Source organism: Oryctolagus cuniculus, chromosome 18 (assembly GCF_051225735.1).
Source record: "Oryctolagus cuniculus isolate XC-2025 breed Fujian yellow rabbit chromosome 18, ASM5122573v1, whole genome shotgun sequence".
Taxonomy (NCBI): domain Eukaryota; kingdom Metazoa; phylum Chordata; class Mammalia; order Lagomorpha; family Leporidae; genus Oryctolagus; species Oryctolagus cuniculus.
The window spans coordinates 67119585-67135341 of NC_142884.1; the positions used below are offsets into that span (position 1 = coordinate 67119585).

At 45.7% G+C, this 15757-nt stretch overlaps 1 protein-coding gene across 1 annotated transcript in view; it reads right to left on the reverse strand.

The window, feature by feature from the left end:
- GLG1 (golgi glycoprotein 1) overlaps positions 1-15757 on the reverse strand; it is a 128129-nt gene that overhangs the window by 30198 nt on the left and 82174 nt on the right. Inside the window, exons 9-12 of the mRNA XM_002711721.6 lie at positions 10272-10393; positions 8456-8557; positions 5794-5947; positions 1133-1270 (exon numbers count right to left, since the gene is read on the reverse strand). Coding sequence (XP_002711767.3) covers positions 1133-1270; positions 5794-5947; positions 8456-8557; positions 10272-10393 — 516 coding nt within the window. The remainder of the gene's footprint in view (positions 1-1132; positions 1271-5793; positions 5948-8455; positions 8558-10271; positions 10394-15757) is intronic.

A 15757-nucleotide genomic window follows, 5' to 3' on the forward strand; every position in this document is an offset into this window, starting at 1 on the left:
GCATCCCATATGGGTGCCGGTTCGAGTCCCAGCTGCTCCACTTCTGACCCAGCTCTCTGCTATGGCCTGGAAAAGCAGTGGAAGATGGCCCAAGTCCTTGGGCCCCTGTACCCACATGGGAGACCCAGAAGAAGCTCCTGGCTTCGAATCTGCCCAGCTCCGGTTGTTGCAGCCAATTGGGGAGTGAACCAGCAGATGGAAGACCTCTCTCTCTCTCTCTCTGCCTCTCCTCTCTCGGTAACTCTTTCAAATAAATAAATAAATCTTTAAAAAAAAAAAATAAGAAGGGTGCGGAACTAGAGGCAGATCTGGGGCTCAAACTTAGGTACTCTGATATGGGATGTGAGTATTCCAACAGTGTCTTAACACATACCCCAAATGCCTACTCCTATCCTCCATTTTAAAGTAAGATGGAGGATAGGCTACTTTTCTATGCAACTGGCACTAATGCATTTTTTGGCTTCTTTCCCTGAACTAGGCATATCATTCCAGAAACTACTCACAACACGCAGGTAACTACTGGGAGGTGGGGTGAGACTGCCTCTTTCTTTCCACTTTCCTGTATGGAGAGGTCAGAATGGAATGGAGTAAATGTCTAGCTAAGATCAAACTGAGAAAATAACTCCACTTCCACCTGTCTGGTAGTGCTGTTCTAGGACTCCACACTATTTATGCAGACCAGTCTTTATACACAGTTGTATGCACCGATACTCTCCTTACTCAGAAGGACTTGCTGTGGCTTGTTAAAGTAAGAAAAAGACAATATAAAGTGGATTACCAATAACCTAAAAAAAATAAAAAGGAAAATATGTCAAGGAAAGCAGGAGGAACCAGGGGTAAGCTTAGTACAAAAATGGCTATCAAAAAGTCTTGGTTAGAAACAGACCATACCTTTGGTTCTAAGTTTTCTAAGAGGCAACAGAAAAGAGGGGAAGTAATTGAATCCAAAATATGGTAACCATAACCTAATAACAAACTGGCTTCTAGAACTTCTTCTAGGGAGAATACTGAAGAACACAGCAAATTGTATCTGTGAATGCAGCACAGACCTGGACTCCACAGTGTTTCACTTCTACATAAAAGCGTCATCAGCACAGTTACTAAAAAGCAGACAGGAAGCTGTGTCACCTACCTGTCCTGTCTCTGTCTTCTCACTACACCATTTTCCCAGATCAATCAGGCACTTATCTTGCAGGGCAGGGTCCAGTTTAACATCCATGGCCCGCTGGTGTAGGATCCTCTGGACTTCAGCTCGGCACTCCCGAGAGAGCTGCATGAGACAGAGTGAGTAAACGACTTTAATGGAACAGATCAAACGTGAGAGTACTTTGAAAGTTCATGGAAAATGAAATTAAAAGATAAATTTATGTTGGTGCAAATAATTTGAAATCTAGGGGCCAGTGTTGAGGCGTGGCAGGTTAAGCTTCTACGTGCAATGCCAGCATCCCAAATGGGTGCCACTTGAAGTCCCCGCCTGCTCCACTTTCAATCTAGCTCCCTGCTAATATACCTGGGAAATGCAGAGAAGATGGTCCGAGTCCTTCTGCCCCTGCCACCCACATGGGAGACTTGGATAAAGCCCCTGGCTCCTGGTTTCAGCTTGGCTCAGCCATTGCCATTGTGGCTATTTGTGAAATGAACCAGCAGATAGAAGACCTCTCTATTTCTAGCTATCGCTCTCTGCAACTCACCTTTCAAATAAAAAAAAAAAATCTTAAAAAAAAAGGAAATCTATAGTTTTTCAATAAGATGCATTTCCCATGAATGCTTTCTTTTTTAAAATTTATTTATTTATTAATTATTTGACAGGTAGAGTTACAGACAGTGAGAGAGAGAGAGAGAGAGAGAGAGAGAAAGTCTTCCTTCCGCTGGTTCACTCCCCAAATGGCCGCTATGGCTGGTGCTGCACCGATCTGAAGCCAGGAGCCAGGTGCTTTCTCCTGGTCTCCCATGCGGGTGCAGGGGCCCAATTACTTGGGCCGTCGTCCACTGCCCTCCCGGGCCACAGCAGAGAGCTGGACTGGAAGAGGAACAACTGGGACTAGAACCAGCACCCATATGGGATGCTGGCGCTGTAGGTGGAGGATTAACCAAGTGAGCCACAGCACCGGCCCCTATATTTATTTAATTGCTGTTTTCCTCAATTTTTTTTAAAGATTTATATATTTATTTGAGAGGTAGAGTTACAGACAGTGAAAAGGAGAGACAGAGAGAAAGGTTTTCCATCCACTAGTTCACTCTCCAAATGGCTGCCAACGGCTGGAGCTGAGCCGATTCAAAGCCAGGAACCAGGAGCTTCTCCCAGGTCTCCTGCATGGGAACAGGACCCCAAGCACCTGGGCCATCTTCTACTGCTTTCCCAGGCCACAGCAGAGAGCTGGATTGGAAGTGGAGTAACCAGAACTAGAACCGGCACCTATATGGAATGCCAGTGCTGCAGGAGGAGGATTAACCTACTGTGTCACAGTGCTGGCCCCCTTCTACAAGTTTTTAAAAAAATATTCATTTATTTATTTGAAAGGAAGAGTTAGAGAGAGAGAGAGGGAGAGATAGACAGAGATCTTCCATCCACTGCCCCGCTCCTGAAATGGCAACAATGGCCTGAGGTGTGCTCGTCTGAAGAGCAGGAGCCAAGAGCCAGGAGCCAGGTAACAGCTGGTAGCTTCCTCCAGGTCTCTCACGTAGGTACAGGGGCCCAAGCACCTGGGCCATCCTCTGCACCCCTCTCAGGTCCATCAGCAGGGAGCTTGATCGGAAATGGAGCAGCTGGGACTTGAACTGGTGCCCACATGGGATGCTGGTGCCATAAGCGGCACCTTTATCCACTATACCACAGTGCTGGCCCCTCTCGAATGTTATAAACAGCACCTGGATATGTGGATTTCAAACTTTTCTGAACCATAATTAACTTACCTTTTAATTCCAGTTTCCATGAATTTTCTTTTTATAAGATTTATTTATTTATTTGAAGGCAAAGTTACAGAGAGGCAGGGGCAGAGAGAGACAGAGAGGTTTTCCATCTATTGGTTTACTCCCCAAATGGCCACAATGGCCAGATCCAAAGCCAGGAGCCAGGAGCTTCATCCGGGTCTCCTACGGGGACACAGGGTTCCAAGGACTTGGACCATCTTCTACTGCTTTCTCAGGCCACAGCAGAGAGCTGGATCGGAAGTGGAGCAGGAGCTGGTGCTGTGGCGTAGTGGGTGGGGCCGCCGCCTGCAGTGCTGGAATCACGTATGGTTCAAGTCTCGGCTGTTCCACTTCTGATCCAGTTCTCTGCTGTGGCCTGGGAAAGCAGTAGAGGATGGCCCAAGTCCTTGGGCCACTACACCTGCATGGGAGAACTGGGGGAAGCTCCTGGCTTCAGACTGGCACAGCTCCAACTGTTGCAGTCATCTGGGGAGTGAACTAGCAGATGGAAGATTTCTCTCTCTCTGAGTCTGCCTCTCTGTGGCTCTGCCTTTTAAATAAATAAATTTAAAAAAAAAAAAAAAAAAAAAAAAGTGGAGCAGCCAGGACTCAAACTGGTGCCCACGTGAGATGCCGGCACAGCAGGCAGTGGCTTTACTCACTACACCACAGCGCTGGCCCCTCCATGAATTTTCTGATATGCTCCTATCCACGAAGACACTAGATCAAATCTGTTATCAGGGAGTGTTTCCCATACTTCATAGCTCTAATTTCTTCCAGATAAAGAATTAAGTGTTCTAGGAGGTTTGTCACGGTCCCTGTCTCCAGGAGTGCAATTATACACATCGCATTTTTTAATATACTACTCACAGAACTACATCCTATTCTGAGAGGATCCTGAAAAAATGAATTGGATTCAGTGAGATTAGAAAGTTTTCTGGGGGGCTAGTGCCGTGGCTCTTTTGGTTAATCTTCTGCCTGCGCCGCTGGCATCTCATGGGCGCCGGGTTCTAGTCCCGGTTGCTCCTCTTCCAGTCCAGCTCTCTGCTGTGGCCCGGGAGGGCAGCGGAGGATGGCCCAAGTGCTTGGGCCCCTGCACACACGTGGGAGACCAGGAAGAAGCACCTGGCTCTTGGCTTCGGATTGGCGCAGCACCGGCCGTAGCAGCCATTTGGGGAGTGAACCAACGGAAGGAAGACCTTTCTCTCTTTCTCTCTCACTGTCTATAACTCTGTCAAATAAATTTAAAAAAAGAAAAAGAAAAAAAGAAAGTTTTTCGCTTGTTTAGCAAAATTACTTTGTTATTCTATGAATGTGGAGTGGAATGCCAGATCCAGTTCTGGAGAGAATACATACTTGGTTCAGGAGAACTGAGGCACCCACAGGAGCAGGACCAGACTCCTCCAGATGAGTCAGGCAGAATTAGCAGAACGCTGTCATTGGGGGCTCGCGCTATGGGGTAATGGGCTAAGCCTTTGCCTGCTGTGCTAGAATCCCATATGGGTGCTAGTTCAAGTCCTGCTTGCCCTTCTTCTGATCCAGCTCTCTCCTATGGCCTGGGAAAAGCAGTTACAGATGGCCCGAGTGCTTGGGCTCCTGCAGCTGCGTGGGAGACCCGGAAGAAGCTCCTGGCTTTGGATCAGCTCAGCTCCAGCTGAGCTGGGGAGTAAAGCAGCAGGTGGAAGAAGACCTTTCTCTCTGACTCCCTCTCACTGTCTGTAACTCTATCTCTCAAATAAATAAATAAAATCTTTTAAAAGAGAGAGCGAGCGAGCGAGCAAGCAAGCAAGCTGGCATTGACAGGTATAGCCGGTGTCTGTCATGAGAAGCCCACACACTGAGGACAGGAAAGAAAGAGACTGGGCACAGGGGTTCCTTTTGGAGTCATGGAAAGTTCTGAAACTAGACAGAGGTTGCAGTCACACAACGTTGTGTGAATATAATGAAAACCACTGACATTCTTTAAAACAGTAAATCTTATGTTATGTGCAATTCTGCTCCATTTAGAAAAACAGCTTATGCACCACATTCCAATCCTTTCATCAATTCTAAGAGGAGAAAATTTTCATTCTAGTGCCTAGCAGGATGCTGGAATTTGGGAGGCCCTGTGGTTAATAAGAGGGTCATTATACAAAGAAAAAAGTAACGACAAATTCCCAGGCTTTCGTACACAGCCCTATGAAAACTGGGTCAGGTGTGCAGCTACTGAAACATGATACTGCTTCCTACTGAGTGGCCGCAGTAAGTCCCAGACAAAATGGTTCTGCGTGAAGCTCAGAAGAGGTTTTTACACACGTGCATGCAAAGTAATACCATCGCCAGTTTATGTAACAAAGCAGGAAGGAGCCACAATTCAGTATCTCAAAGCACCAGCATGTCAGCACAGCACCAGGGCCAAGCACACTGGACTATTCTGTGAAAGGCAGCAGTCGGGGCGGACAGGTAAAGAGACTGCGTGTGGATGGAGGCTTCTGCAGAGTTGTCAGGGAAGTCTCATCAATACCGCATTATGAGCTAACTGCCAAGAGCAGAAGCGTACAGAACCATTTGTATCCTGGCTAAAAGCTTCTAATGGATCTTTGAAGCTAAATAAAGTTAGGGCAGCAGAATTTAATTGCCCATTTGTGATTCAGATTTCGGTAATTTAAAGAAAAAAACCTGGAAGTCTTCCCCCAATCACTTTGCTAAAAACATCAAGTCAGAAGCTGGTGGAGCAAGTGCAGGCACACTCACTGAATGAAGAGGCTTCTGACAGTACAGCAACCCCTCCCCACTGAATACACTAAGTAGTCTTCCTCGGATGAGAGAAATCAGAAGATACAGCAAACTATTAAAAAACACATGTGATGGTAAGAAGAAATGAAGCCAATATGGACCACATACCCTCCTTCCCTGCTCCTCGGTGCGGTAGGCATGTCTATACAAACAGGAGAACACAGCTCCCGGAGGCATGAGCTCACTGGTTTCATTCCAGCCGTGAGTGTGGCAAAGACGTGAAGCATCTCCTTGGCACTTGCGGTAGAGGACAGGGTCCAGCCTGTAAGGTGAGAGTCCAGGGGTAACACTGTTTACTGTACTTCCCCTTCTTATAGATGCTCCGGGTTTGCACCAGTACTTGCTCGTGTACTCACTGATAATCACCTCCAGAGAAGCCCAGAGAGAAGACTTCAAAAGTTTTACCTCAAAGATGCTACCTTGGCTATGTGAGGTACTAACACTGTCACAGACTCAGCACACACATGCCCTGCTGAACATAAAAAACCAGGGGTATAGCCACCATCAGGAAACTCACAACTTTTTATGAAGTACTTTTTCTAAGAACAAATGAGGTTCAACCTTACTTGAAATTCAGTGAGATTAGAAAATGGTAAGATAAACAGCCTCTGACCCGACTTCCTCATAAAAGCATTCTTCCCAGTTGATCTGTAGTTCACCAGAATATGCTCACTACTTTACAGAACCTGACATTTAACTTACAATCTAGGGGCAGTGGGTTAGGCAATGAGCCTGCTTCTCCCTGAAATGAGACCCGTGGATGTTTAATTCTGTCCACAATGTATTGTCAACTTCAAGGGAGGGTTATTTACTGGGAGGAGGGGCTCCTGGTCACCGAGTGGTTTTCAACACTACAAAGCACTTTTTTGTTGAGGAGGGAAGGTATTAAAGAGAAGAAGAAAAACATGATTTTGATCAATGTGGTACACTCAGTAAACTCCGATGGCCCGAACAAGCACAGGGAAAATGCTGCCGGGCTTTCTTTAGTCCTTTTCAAGCTAAGCTGAAATCCCAGAAACAACAAAATCATTAATTTTCAAGTGAACTCTTTTTTTTTTGACAGGCAGAGGACAGTGAGAGAGAGAGAGAAAGGTCTTCCTTTGCCGTTGGTTCACCTTCCAATGGCCTCCGCGCTGCGGCCAGCGCACCGCGCTGCCGATGGCAGGAGCCAGGTGCTTCTCCTGGTCTCCCATGCGGGTGCAGGGCCCAAGCACTTGGGCCATCCTCCACTGCACTCCCTGGACAAAGCGGAGAGCTGGCCTGGAAGAGGGGCAACCGGGACAGAATCCAGCGCCCCGACTGGGACTAGAACCCGGTGTGCTAGCGCCGCAGGGCGGAGGATTAGCCTAGTGAGCCGCGGCGCCGGCCTCAAGTGAGCTCTTTCCACATGTGGGTAAAACATGTGCAGCTGGCGCCGCGGCTCACTAGGCTAATCCTCCGCCTAGCGGCGCCAGCACACCAGGTTCTAGTCCCGGTTGGGGCGCCGGATTCTGTCCCGGTTGCCCCTCTTCCAGTCCAGCTCTCTGCTGTGGCCAGGGAGTGCAGTGGAGGATGGCCCAGGTGCTTGGGCCCTGCACCCCATGGAAGACCAGGAAAAGCACCTGGCTCCTGGCTCCTGCCATCGGATCAGCGCGGTGCTCCGGCCGCAGCGCGCCGGCCGCGGCGGCCATTGGAGGGTGAACCAATGGCAAAGGAAGACCTTTCTCTCTGTCTCTCTCACTGTCCACTCTGCCTGTCAAAAAAAAGAAAAAAAAAAAGAAAAAAAAAAGAAAAAAAACATGTGCATCACCAGAGAAAGTTACAGACCACAGTCCTATGGCTCAGACAACAGAGGGCTGACCTCAGGGAGTAGGAGCAGCAGTCAGAGGTAACCGGCTGCCCTGGAGGTGAGGAGGGGCTGAGGCCAAAGAACTGGAAACAGTAAAAATGACCTTGCACTGATTTCATGCTGCATTCCCCCCCTCCCACCCCAGCCCCGCTTTTTTGCTAACAGGATGAAAAGGGAATTAGAGAATCAAACTGACACTTACTGATAAGAAGCTTATAACAAAAGCCAATTCCCATACTCTGTACAAATCAATAAAGATACAAATGCACTATTATCTTCTTAGTCATATCTGCAGATGCTTTTGCACCCCCCACCCCGTGTCAGAATTGTTGAGAGATCTTTGTGGTATCAGAACATTTTAACCCTGACTTCTAAGGTAGTGCAAAGACTGGTAGTGGGCTGACTCTGCTTTTAGAGACTGAGTTGAGCGCAATGAAGAATAGGTTTCAGGGCCGGCGCCGTGGTGCACTAGGTTAATCCTCCACCTGCAGCGCCGGCATCCCATATTGGGCGCCGGTTCTAGTCCCGGTTGCTTCTCTTCCACTCCAGCTCCCTGCTGTGGCCCGGGAGGGCAGTGGAGGATGGCCCAAGTCCTTGGGCCCTGCACCCACGTGGGAGACCAGGAAAAAGCACCTGGCTCCTGGCTTCAGATCCGCACAGCTCTGCCCATTGTGGCCACTTGGGAGTGAACCAGCAGAGAGAAGACCTTTCTCTCTTTCTCTCTCTATCTGTAACTGCCTGTCAAATAAATAAAATAAAATATTAAAAAAAAAAAAACCAGAATAGGTGTCTTGTGGGGGGTGGGGTGGATAAAGGATGTTAGCTACCTTAGAACTTAACGAAAGTAATTCGCTGCTGATTATTTTAAAATATACAGGTAACAGTGACAAAACAGGGGAACATGCTGAGGCAATATACTTGCTCTTTCTTTAAAATACTCACTTCCAATCTCGGGAGATGAAATACTGCAGCTCTAGGAGACGGTGTTCACAGTCTTCCACCATCTTCTCTGTGTACAAATGCTCCATCAGGCAAGAGAGGATCCTAGCCGCAAAAAGAGTGGAATTGCAAGAGCTAAGTATTCTGGATTTATTTTCCTGTGATCACTCAAGTTAACTGAACCTGACAGCGACACTGTCATCAACTTCAGAGCCACTTAGCACTTAGGACTCAGCATGCACAAGATCTGTGTGCAGTCACTTTATTTTTAACTGCTGATAAGGAAAATTTCCAACACACACATTAGCAGAGAGTCATATGATAGTCACCTTTCTTCTCTATAGCTTTATCAACCTATGGCCAAGTTGTGTGCGTGTGTGGGTGTGTTCCCTTGCTGATACTCTGATGCAAATTCCACACACCATACACTTCAGAATGTTCCTCTAAAATATGAGAATATAACACCATTGGTACACTATCAAGAAATTTTAAAAAAATCCCTAACATCACATAATATTTTGTTATTTGTCAAAAATTTCCCATTATCTGTCTTTTTACATATTCAATTAAATCAGGACCCAGAAAAAGTTCACACATTGTATTTCGATGAAAATATCTTCCATCTACTGTAATCTGTCCTTCTTCCCTCTGCTCTCCCCTCTTTTGGTTGCTATTGCTATCTTTATATTGATAAAAAAAATCTTAATTAGTCTTAAGAGTTGTCTATCTTCTCCAACCACACAAAAAACATTAAGGACAGGAGCTGGTGTTGTGGCACCACGGGTTAAGCTGCTGCCTATGATGCCAGCAACCCATAACAGAGTGGGTTGGAAGCCCTGCCGCTCCATTTCCAATCTAGCTCCTTGATAATGCACCTAGCAAGGCAGCAGATGATGGCCCAAGTATTTCAGCCTCTACCACCCACGTGGGAGAACTGGATAGAGTTCTGAGCTCCTGGCTTCGGTCTGGCCCATCCCTGATCACTGGGTCCATTTGGGGAGTGAAGTATAGATTTCTGTCTCTCTTTTTGTTTGTCATTTTACCTTTCAAATTAAAAAAAATAAAATCTTTTTAAAAAAATTAAGGAAAATGGTCATGGTTTTTCAGTTCTCCAGCCCAGCATGGGCAGCAGGAATTTCTGTACAGCACAATAATAAACACGGACTACATGCTATTTTTGCCTTTGGATACAGCCAGCTGCAGGCTAAAAAGATTTTTGCAGAATGGGAAACCTGTCCTTATTTGCAACTTGATTTTAAGAGCTGTTTTCATACCATATGAAATAAAAGTAATGCATGGGAATAGAATAGTTTCTTATAGCACTTATTCAGCCTTCCTAGTTCTTGGATGAAAGTCCAGTATTCATGACCATCTACAACAAGTATCAGATTTTGTTTCCTATTTCAGTTATAATTGACCATTTTCTAATGATTACTAAGCAGCTAGTGCAAACAATGAGTCAATATACAAACCAGATGAAAAGTACAGGGCACCAACCTATGTATTATTTTATCCTGAGTGTTTTTCTCATGTTTACTTGACTACTAAATGAAATTATTTAGTGACTTAACCTATAGCACAGGTCCATACATGCTCAATCACTGTCAACAAGCATCATCACACTGCTGGGTTTAGGTGTCTCTTCGTCACAGACTTAAAGTTCTAACTCCAATACTAGTTTTGACAAAAGTTGGTATGTGTGTTTCTGGTTCAACAAAATTTCAGGGAAGATGTAAAGCACCCAAAAGTCATTGGAGGGAATGTTCTCTGCTGTCAATGAAACACAATATGAATTAATGCCAGAAATGAGAAAACCTACATTGGGTCTCCAGATCTTATATGTTTGCAGGCTGTCTGTATCACGGATTCACAGGCTTCATTCAAAGCTCGATCAATGCGGTAATCAGCACCAGGGTCAGTCTCCTGAATCAGTGTTTGAAGCTGTGTTAAAAAAAAAAAAAGTAAAATGAGAAGAAAGGAAGGAAGTCACTGAAGCCCCAGGGAAGAACAGTGTCCTCTCTTCACACAATCAGCTGCTGAGCCGGCGCCATGGCTCACTAGGCTAATCCTCCGCCTTGCGGCGCCGGCACACGGGGTTCTAGTCCCGGTCGGGGCGCCGGATTTTGTCCCGGTGGCTCCTCTTCCAGGCCAGCCCTCTGCTATGGCCTGGGAAGGCAGTGGAGGATGGCCCAAGTGCTTGGGTCCTGCACCCCATGGGAGACCAGGAGAAGCACCTGGCTCCCGCCTTCTGATCAGCGTGGTGCGCCGGCCACGGCGGCCATTGGAGGGTGAACAATGGCAAAGGAAGACCTTTCTCTCTGTCTGTCTCTGTCTCTCTCTCTCTCACTGTCCACTCTGCCTATCAAAAATAAATAAATAAAAAAAAAATCAGCTGCTCAGCCTAAGCTATCAGTGTGCTCTGACAAGGTGCTGCAGATGTCACCAGGCAAACTGAAGAGCTCTCACCAGATACTTCCCAAGGCAGCTTATCTGCCTTGTTGCAATGTTTTCAGGTTAAATCACTGTGGGGGACTGCTTATCTACCTGTCCTGAACCTTGCCGGGACATCTGTAAAACAAGAGGTTTTTATAATCACAACTGTGCAATTATCTGCCTACTTGTTAATCAGATTGCAAATCTGAGACTCAGGGTGAAGTCAGGAGTGAGTGGAGAAGAACTAAGACAATTCCAGAGATCTAATTTGGTCCAAAGGACATAAAATGTGAAATTTGATTCAATGACACTGGTGTTAAAAACCAACGTCACATAACTATTCAAGGAACAGCATGAGCCAAGTGATGAAAATTGGACATTACATGGCATAATGACAATTTTTTTTAAGTACAAGGAAAATAAGGGAATAGAAATACTGAAGAAAAAAAAGTCCTTAAGACAGACCCATGGAAATTTTGAATTCACACCTAGAATGCTTATAAAGACTTTTAGATGACCCCAATCAATGAACACAGACTACTGTTCTTAGGTGTCTTGTATTTTTTTTAAAGATTTATTTATTTATTTTAAAGTAATAGCTACAGAGAGACAGAGGCAGAGAGAGATGAAGAGAGGTCTTCCATCCGCTGATTCACTCCCCAGATGGCCGAAATGGACAGAGCTGCACCAATCTGAAGCCAGGAGCCAGGAGCTTCCTCCAGATCTCCCATGCGGGTGCAGAGGCCCAAGAACTTGGGCCATCTACTATTTTCCAAGGCCATAGCAGAGAGCTGGATCAGAAGTGGAGCAGCCGGTCCTGAACTGGCACCCTTATGGGATGCCAGCACTGCAGGCAGCGGCTTTATCCACTACGCCACAGCACCGGCCCGTGTCTTGTATTTTAAGAGCCAGACGGCATGGGTTTTTGTGCTCTGATATGTTATATGTACGAGGACAAATATAAGGCCTTAAGTAAACAATCTGTGTAGATGTTAAAAAATAATAAAAACAAATTGTCCTGGGTCCTGAGATTACTGCATCCTGTGTCAGAGTGCTTGGTTGCAAGCCTAACTGCGCCATAAAGCAACTGGGAAACAGCAAATGATGGCTTTTGTATTTTGAGTTTCTGTCATCTATGCAGGAGACTTAAATGGAGTTCTTGGCTCCTGGATTCAGCCTGTCCTAGCCCTTGCTGTTGCATGCATTTGGGGAGTGAACCAGCAGATGGAAGGTCTCTGTCATTTTGCATTTAAAATAAATAAATAGGCCGGCACCACGGCTTACTTGGCTAATCCTCCGCCTGCGGTGCCCACACCCCGGGTTCTAGTCCCGGTTGGGGCGCCAGGTTCTGTCCCGGTTGCTACTCTTCCAGTCTAGCTCTCTGGCTTGGCCTGGGAGGGCAGTGGAGGATGGCCTAAGTGCTTGGGACCTGCACCTGCATGGGAGACCAGGAGGAAGCACCCAGCTCCTGGCTTCGGATCGGTGCAGTGTGCCGGCCGTAGCAGCCATTTTGGGGGGTGAGCCAACAGAAGGAAGATCTTTCTGTCTCTTTCTCTCACTGTCTAACTCTGCCTGTCAAAAAAAGAAAATAATAATAAATAAATAAATCTTAAGAAAAACAAAAAACAAATGTCCTTTACCTTATTAAAAACAGATGGTATTTATTTTAACTTGCAGAAATATTAATTATTAGAACCAAGAACATAAAGCTTATAATTTACCATTTTTTTCCTCATCTATTTTGACATAACCAACACATAAACCAAAGCTTGTTCATTCTAAGTAGACACAAAAATACCTGTCTTTCTTCAGTTGGAAATGAGAACATGGCCCTTATCATTTACTGTTGGTTGGTCCCTCCTATGTCATGTTATAAAGCAAAGGGACATGAGAACAGGTGACTCGCGTTTGGTTTTCCATCTTTGAGGAGGCAGCTGGGATACAGAGTAAAAAGCTCTACATCTGGGACCAGAAGATCCAAGTGTTATCGAGATTTCTGGCTTTGTCAGACATTAGCTTTGAGAACACGGATGAGCTGATAAAGCTCACAGTTTGAGTTTCCTCAACTGCAGAAGATGAGAAATAATAATATGCGAGGAAAGACCAGGTAAACTGCAAAGCATTTTACAGACATAAAAGATGATTATTTCTACAGATGGGGAGCAGATGGTGTTTTGGGGGGGGAATTTTCAATCCCAGAAAGCCTATCTGGAAAACTACCATCGTTTTTTCCAAGTTAAAGATTGTGGAGCCTCTTCTGCATCTGCAGTTATCCTCTACGGGCGTCTCCTGTGACCTGCACACATCTGACCTGTGATCCCACAGGGGAGAAGAGGAAGGCTTGGTGCTTGCACAGATTTATCAGAATGCAGATCAAAGGGGAAGAACAAACAATTGACTTCTGTTGTCCTAAAAGAAGGCCAATTATCAAGGTAAGAGAAATACAAAACATTTCTAACATTCTAGGATGGAAGTTATTTGCAGTAATTCTTGGTGGCAATTTGGAGAAGCTACAAAATGCTGTAGAGAGTTAGAAGATGGTCAAGTTATTAACAATTTTATGACATTTGCTGACAGAAAACCAAAATATTTACATATTTTCTACAGAAAGTTAGGAGCAACATGGGCATCTGTAAGTCTTTGCAAGAACCACAAGAGTCAAACCTTCATAACAGGCATACTTTGAGATTCACGGTGAATGTACTGATTGCAGTTACTAAAAGGAGAAAATGGGGGTAGGAGGGAGTGGTGTTGGGCATGTGGCCTAGTGGTCAAGACACTGCTTGAGAGGCCTGCATCCCACATTAGGATGCCTGTGTTTGAGTCTTGGTTCTGCTTCCGATTCCAGCTTCCTGCTACTGTGCACCCCGGGAGGCAACAGGTGATGGCTCAAATAGTTGGGTTCCTGGCACTCACACAGGAGACATGGAACGAATTTCTGGTTCCTGACTTCAGCTGGCTCAGCCCTCGCAACTATAGGTGTTTGGGCAGTGAACCAGAAGATGGAGTCCTCTCTGTCTGCCTCTCAAATAAATAAAATTAAAACAAAACAGAAATAAAAATGAATGCCCTATCGAGCATAAGAGGCTAATGACTCAAGGGACTCTGTTGCCATCAATTCACTGACAAGAGCAGGAGAAATAAATACTAAAAAAAGTGAATTGCTTTATGAGTAAACATCTGTTCCAGCCCAACACACCTGGGAAAATCAGAGAAACACTGCAGAGATGTGATTATTCCAGAGCCTTGTAAGCAGCCATGTCTGGCGGGGAGAGCGTGGGCCCAGATTTGTTCAGCCATAGCTGAAGAGAACTTAATAATTCGTGATCGTGATAAATCTGGAGGAGTATGTGCTCATTAAGAGGGTCATTTTTCTTATGCTTTATGGTTCACTACTTGTTCAGAGATCACGAAGCAGAGAATTGGGAAAATGAATGGACAACCACGGACAGATACTGAAAACTGCTGTATTAAGGAAGAAAACTTTCAAGGCCAGAGCTGTGGTGTAGTGGGCTAAAGCCTCTGCCTACGGTGCCGGCATCCCCTATGTACATGCAGCTGGGTCATGTCCACGCTGCTCCACTTCTGATCCAGCTCCCTGCTAATGCTCCTGGGAAAGCAGTGGAAGGTGGCCCAAGTGGGTGAGCCCCTGCACCCATGTGGGAGTCCCGGAAGAAGCTCCTGTCTCTGGATTGGTCCAGGTCAGGCCATTGTGGCCACTTGGGAAATGAACCAGCAGATGGAAGATCTCTCTGTCTCTCCCTCTCTTTGTCTTTCTCTCTATATAACTCTGCTTTTCAAATAAAGAAACCTTTTTAAAAAAAATTAAATTTTTTTTCCCTGCTTGCCTAACATTACTGTGGGCAAAACCATACATTTTACTATTTGAGATTACTCTCTAGGTTTTTGTTTCTGTTTTTAAAGATTTGTTTATTTATTTGAAAGGAGACAGAGACAGAGAGAGATCTTCCATCTGCCGGATCACTCCATAAATGGCCACAACAACTGGAGCTGGGCCAATCTGAAGCCAAATACTTGGGCCTCTGTACCCACATGTTTACCCATTGGGCCATTTCCTGCTGCTCTCCCAGGCACATTAGCAGGGAGCTAGATCAGAACTAGAACAGCCGGGACTCAAACTGCTGCCCACGTGGGATGCCAGCACTGCAGGCGGCTTTCACCTGCTGTGCCACAGCGCCGGCCCCTACCCTCTGGGTTTGGGAAGCACTTTCTTTTTGGGGTACAAAGGTTGACTTCAAAGGTACTTAGCTGTTGAGTCACTTGTTCTTTTAATAAGCTAAATTCCAAAAAGCCCTAAAGTGAACTTGATGCCTTGAAATAAGTCAATCCAGCTTATTTTCTTTCTGTATACTTTACATGTAGTCTCAGCAGAAAGATAAGGATTGTTCCTGACCCCTGACTGCTCCCAACCTCTGCATGATGAATTATCGATGAAATGTCAACACCACACAGGCTGTCTCAGATTCATTTAATCTGGGCGTCGGGGCAGACGCTGATGTGCAGGTTCCCCGGAACAGTCATCAACAAGAGGAGCCCCGTCTGGACAAGCTCAAACCACAGCAGAGTCCTGCAGCCTGTCTTCCAGAAGCTGGGTGCTCCAGGGAAGGGGGAGCGAGGGTCTGTTCTTCCCACCTCTGTGTGGGACACGTATGTGTGTGTGTGTCCGTGTGCACACATCAGAGCTGCTCTCTACTCTGGGTGGGTCAGGATGAGTCAGAAACTAACAGGAAATTTTATTCCACAGCAAAATTCTATGGAAATTTAGTGTTTCAGATTGTAAAATCCTGTTTTAGAATATAAAATTCTGATTTCACATGATTAGCAGGAAAATGAAGTTCAACAAACTTTTTT